The following is a 6,000-nucleotide window of genomic DNA, read 5'->3' as shown; positions in this document are numbered from 1 at the left end:
AACAGCAGGAATCTCTCCCCCTACCAACGTAGGGGGTGTACAAAATTAGAATTTCTTAAAGGATGGGATCAGGAAATAGATGCTGGGTGGCATAAGACATCTACTACAAATAAATATGACAGGAAAGTATAACAGATGAAAGAGAAAACTTTCTCTTTCTCTCTCCATTAAAAAGTGTCCTCCACTCAGTAGTGCAATGCAGATGTAAGATTGTATTAAAGAAACAAACAAAGAAAACAACAAAAACAAAAACACAACTGTGGATGGAGATTTAGATGAAGGATGGAAACTGAGCCAGAATATCTTAGCAGCAGCAGCAGCAGCAGGAATAGCAGCAGGTAAGGGGAACAACTTTGTAAATTACAAATTCGGTTTAAATAGGGAGGGAATTAATTGGAAGTGGAGAAAGTGGAGAGACATTATTTTCTGCAGAAATACAATGAGCAAAGGAAAATAATAAAGCAAATAAAACTAAGATGATTAAGAAAACACAGTGTTAAAAAGATAAAATTAGGACTGAACCCTTAACTTGAGTTACACATTTTTTTTATTAATCCTTGGGTGAGGACAGGTTAAGGACTACAAAAACCAAGCCTGTGAAAACACTTTATAATGTATGATCTTTGGGCCTAAAACTAGATTCTCTTCCCATTAAATATGGCGCTAGAATGATGACTGGTCCGGTTTTAAATCAACTAGTCTTACACAGAGATTTTTGGTTCATATAACCTCAAAAAAGCACATACTGTGTCACGTGTTAGGTTCCAGATCCTGTGCTCTGTAGCTAAAGATATAAAGATGAATTAGATACTGTAAGGCTTGGATGTCTGTAGATTTGGCAAGCTTAGCATCACTTCCCTGTTTCTCTGGTAACAGATCACTCTTTCCACTCAGTTCAAGTGGTGCTAGTGTCTGGCTTCTGCCCTTCCTCAATCAGCCTATGAGAAGGACCCAAGAATTAACACTTAACTCAGGAAGAACCGATGGAAGCCTCCCTTTATAGTTGATCAAGAGTTTTAAGATTAGAGTATTTCAGTCCTAGGCAGTTTTTGTAAGACACAATTATTTCAAAATCTACTAATTATCTTTGAAGTTCTAGAAACTGCACAGTGTGACTAAGAGGGCAGCAACTTATCTGATACTGTTTCTGCTCTGCCCACTTTATGTTTCAGTCATTGTCAAATAAAGGCAGTGGGAAATGGCAAGACCAGTTTTGATTCATTCAACACATGAGTGCTTCCTAGGTACAAAACACCATTCCAAACATTGCCCAGGAGAAAAAGATAAATAATACCAGCCCTTGCCCTCAAGGATCTTACAACTTGGCAAGGGAAATAAGACATGAACACAGATGACTGCAATAAAAAGAAGACAATGATTGCTACCAGATGTTTGGGGAGAATGAGCAGAGCAAAGAGAGAGCATAGAGTAAGGCAACATTTAGTAGTCAGCCAAGAAATATTTATTGAGCAATCACAGGATATGAAATGGACATGGCAAAGTACAACACGGACTAGGACTTGGGCAGGTGAAAAATCAGGCGACATTACTTGTTACCCAACTTTCTAAATATTTTTTTTTGTCACCAAGTTCCTAATAAATATTCTTAAATTAAAAACTATATAAGGATATAATCTCTGAAATACAGCCTGGGGCACCAATGCCTCCAAACTAGGATTGTAGTACTTGTATTCCCAAGTATGCCTTCCTATTGCTTTGCTTCTCTCTCCCTTTCCAAATTAGCTGATGGTAACTTAAGATACCCATTTCAGGCCTTCCACCCTTTTTGAGCTGGTGTTTTACAGCAGGTGAATTAGAAAGGATCCTTTTGGCTTCAAACAACAGAAGGAAAATAGTATAAAACTGAAAAAAATAATCCAGAGGCAATCTTGCTGGCATGTCTGGATCTAAGAGTCCAGATGTTTAAGTCAGGCCCCTATCTCTCTCTACCCCCACCCCAATTTCTCCTTTCCCTTTCCCCTCTTTTGTCTTTTATGATAGGATTCAAATGTCTCTCTGTTTATGTGGAAGCTCCTGGCACAGCTACACACTTATATCCTTACAGCTCCAGAATGCCAGGAAAGAGTGGGGGCCATAACAGTGTAAGATTGTAGCATAGTCCCATCTAGATTGATTGATACTCACATTGTACATGGAGGCAGTATTAGTACATTAATTATAGCACTGTTCTCTTGAAACAGACTGTGCAATGTGTTCTTAGATAATAAGAATAGTATATTTTCTAAAAGATACACATGAAGTATTTTGAGGAAGAGGTAGTGTTTTTTTTTTGTTTTGTTTTATTTTTTTTGTTTTTTTGTTTTTTTGTTTTTTGGTTCTAACTCATTCACATATCGTCTGTTGGATAGTGGTAACCTTGTGTCACTGTCCTGCATACCACAACAAAAGTCCAGGGATTGGTCCTGGATGGCTCTGGCTGGGCTCTATTCCCATCCTTTAACTCATCATTGTAGCCAGTCATCAGCACTAACTTATAAGAAGTGGGTTCCATTCTCAAATCATAGGTAATGAAACATGGAGGAGGAGCTTATCTAAAAAGAATTTGATGGACTGTACTATCCCTAGAAGGAAGAGGAATAGATGATGGACAAGAAAAAAAAAAAAGAAAAGAAAAAGAAAAAGTCCTGTGTACTAGAATATGTTTGTAATGTACTTTGGAGTTAAAAAAAAAAAAAAGGTCTCTTACACATAAAGAAATAGAGGATATTGGCCTAAAAGAGAGATCCATGGCCAAAGGGACATGGCTTGTTTTAAGAGGATTTGAGAGTTAACAGATGCCATGGAGAGCACCCAGTTCAATCTCATCATTTTACAGAGGGAAACTAAAATCCAGATAGGAAAACAGAAATGACAAGAGCAAACAGGTAGTTGATGGCAGAGACAAACCACTATCTTCTGACTTTGTTTTGTGTGTGTGTATGTGTGTGTGTGTGGTTTTTTTTGTTTGTTTGTTTGCTTGCTTTTTGTCCAAGGACATTTTTCTTTAGTACATCAACAACAACAACAACAACAAAAAGCCTTGTTTCTGGTTTTCGTCACTCTCAAATCTGTATAATATAGTTTTGCTGCCCTCCAACAGAAAACCTCAGCAAGAGTTAACCAGCCTGAAACCACCCTGGTACCAAGGACAGAGACATTATCCTTCTTTTATATAAGAACCAGGGCCACCTGTTGCTTTAATAGCTCAAGTTTGGTCTCAGCCTGCAGGAGGGGACACCTTTGAAAATCAGCTTCCTAACCGCACTGCATCCTGATTTAGCTACCAAATCTCCAGCCAGAAAAAAAAAAAAAAAAAAAAAAAAAAGATAGAAAGGCATCTGGATCACTGGGGAGACTTCTACCTGCCTCTCTTTCTTCCTCCTACTGTCACCTCTTTCCTGCTGCTTCCTGCCCGCGGAAACCTGTCACCAGCCCAGAAGCATCGCTGGAAATGGGTAGGAGGGAGCCTTGCACCTGTCAGCGCCAGAGCAAAAAGTGTGCTCTGCAGAGTTCTCGGGTGTTACATCTCTGGCGACGAACGGAGGGAGAGAGGAGTCCGAGCTTTCAGCCACAGACTTGCTAGAGACCGCGGTCAGCCCGAGCCATCCGCCCTGGCCCCAGGACCCGGTGAGGACCCAGGGTGCGCTTACGTTCCTAGCGTTTCTCGGCGTGTTTTCCTAGGAGCCGGTTCAGTGCCTCGCCCCGGACAAGTCTCCGGGTAAAGGCTCTTTAAGTCATGAATCAGGTTCCCGTGTATATGCGTGTTTTTCTTACGGAAGCCTGGCACAGATCTACGAGGAGTAGGCAGCGGGTCCCCCGGCATCCCTGCCTCACCGCGCCTCCCTCGCGCCCTCGGGCTCGGCCAGCCGGGGCTCGCGACGGGAGGGTGAGAGCAGGAGGCGGCATCGCGCCCTCCCGACCTGGCCGCCGCCCGTGCCCGGCGGGTGCGCGTGGGTGCAGGCGCGCGCCGGAGGCTGCCAGCGTGGGAGCGGAGAAGCAGCTCACGCCTGGCCTGCGACCTGCAATCCCTAGATTCCCCGGGGACCGCGAAACTCCCAGTCGGAGGCACTCCCGGCTTAGCCGCCCACCCATCCCCCCCACCTCAGCACGCAACCCCTCCCTGCGTGATGATGCAAACCAGTGGGGAGGGCGGGCGCTGGGAAGGGTGGGGAGAGTCGGGGAGCTCGCGAGGGAGGGGGGAGGGAGTGGGAGGAGGAGGAGAGGGAGCCGAGCGACCATTTAAAGCGATAGCAATCCTTGCCCTCTCCCCAGTGCTGGGCTGTTGGAGAGCGCGAGCGGCAAGCCGGGGAGCGCGAGCGCGGCGCGCCGGCCGGCGAACCCGGGAGCGCACGGAGCCCCGATCTGGCAGGCGCCGCGGGACCCCCGGTCCTCTCCCGCCGCCCCTCCCCGGGGGCCCCCACCCTCCGCGCCTGCAGGAGCCTCGGGGCTTCCCGGGAGGACCTCACCCCGAGGGGCCCGGACCCCGGCGAGCCCGCCACCGTCCCCTCCAGCGCCGCCGCCGCCGCGGGAGCAGCATGGTCCAGCTGGGGAAGCTGCTCCGCGTCCTGACTTTGATGAAGTTCCCCTGCTGCGTGCTGGAGGTGCTCCTGTGCGCGCTGGCGGCGGCGGCGCGCGGCCAGGAGATGTACGCCCCGCACTCCATCCGGATCGAGGGGGACGTCACCCTCGGGGGGCTGTTCCCGGTGCACGCCAAGGGTCCTAGCGGAGTGCCCTGCGGCGACATCAAGAGGGAGAACGGGATCCACAGGCTGGAAGCGATGCTCTACGCCCTGGACCAGATCAACAGCGATCCCAACCTGCTGCCCAACGTGACGCTGGGCGCGCGGATCCTGGACACTTGTTCCAGGGACACTTACGCGCTCGAACAGTCGCTCACTTTCGTCCAGGCGCTCATCCAGAAGGACACCTCCGACGTGCGCTGCACCAACGGCGAGCCTCCGGTTTTCGTCAAGCCGGAGAAAGTAGTTGGAGTGATTGGGGCTTCGGGGAGTTCGGTCTCCATCATGGTAGCCAACATCCTGAGGCTCTTTCAGGTAGGGAGGCGCTCCCCCCGGGGCAGAGCGCGCCTTAGCTCCCCGAGCACTTGATCCTAAAAGCTGGCTGGGACTCCAGGGGTGCGGGGTCAGGTCAGCCTTCGCGCATTTCCACCCTGGAGATCCGGCGAATCCCTCCCACCCCACCCGAGGAGGTGCCTTCCCCGCTCGGTTCATTTCCCTTCCGTCTCTCCCCTGTCCGCGCTCCACTCCATCCGGCTTGGCATCCTGGATTTATGGCCCCATTTACAAGAAGCAATCTGCGAAAAACAAGGCGATGATTTAAATGGGTTTGCATTAGAGTGAAATATGGTCCAAAAAACCAGGCTTGTAAAAGTGCCAGGCTCCTGTGAGAGCCGGCTGGGCTCATGGAATATGAAAGATGAGAAGACGCCTCGAAACTGGGCATTTCTCAACTCCCCAGCTTCCCAGCCCCAAGCCGCCCCGCAAGCCGCAGCTCCCTTGGAAAATTTCGAGAAGAGCTTAGGGAGGCACAGCTTAAACCGAGGGCTAGGTCTTCGCCTTCGTGTGTGGATGCTAATTGCCCATCTCCCTCGGGTTGGATCCCCCGACCTGTGTAGCCCGTCTCCGCGAGGGCGCGGGGCGAAAGGCACGGGGACGCTCCCCAAGCGGGGAGGTGCCACCGCAGCCGTGACCCCCGGGGGATTTGCTCTGGGCACTTGTTTGCACCGTCTAAATTGCATTTGCAGTCCGGCCGCCGGCAGGAGCTGGGCGATCAGCTTTCTACTCCTGCCACTTCAGAGCCCAGAGATGAGCTCATGCTAACTGCGAAACAAAATCGCTTTCGCTGCCTCCAGCCCCCGCCCATCCTTTCCCACGACCTCCCGAACGCAGCCCCCCAGCCCCCAAACGCCGCTCCGCGGACGATTCCCGGAGCCTGGCGAGAAGGCGCCCGGAGGGAGGCTCTGGGGTGCGCGGAGCAATG

General features: G+C 50.0%; 1 protein-coding gene across 6 annotated transcripts in view; it reads left to right on the top strand.

Moving 5' to 3' along the window:
• Positions 1 to 4,300: 4,300 nt before the first annotated feature.
• The window catches only part of GRM7 (glutamate metabotropic receptor 7), an 849,841-nt gene continuing 848,141 nt past the window's right edge, over positions 4,301 to 6,000 (top strand). For 2 of the 6 annotated variants that reach the window (XR_012012517.1, XM_072788072.1), the window contains exon 1: positions 4,306 to 5,054. Coding sequence is in view for 4 of the 6 variants with exons in the window: in XM_072788072.1 (XP_072644173.1) it covers positions 4,536 to 5,054 (519 nt within the window). In the remaining 2 variants the exon portion in view is untranslated. Of the gene's footprint in view, positions 5,055 to 6,000 lie in introns of all 6 variants that reach the window. The other 4 variants (XR_012012515.1, XM_072788071.1, XM_072788073.1 and 1 more) reach the window with 3 other exon arrangements.

This window comes from Canis lupus, chromosome 19 (assembly GCF_048164855.1).
Source record: "Canis lupus baileyi chromosome 19, mCanLup2.hap1, whole genome shotgun sequence".
In the NCBI taxonomy this organism is placed as follows: Eukaryota; Metazoa; Chordata; class Mammalia; order Carnivora; family Canidae; genus Canis; species Canis lupus.
The sequence above is the reverse complement of the archived record's forward strand: the minus strand, read 5'-3'. Positions and strand labels throughout refer to the sequence as shown.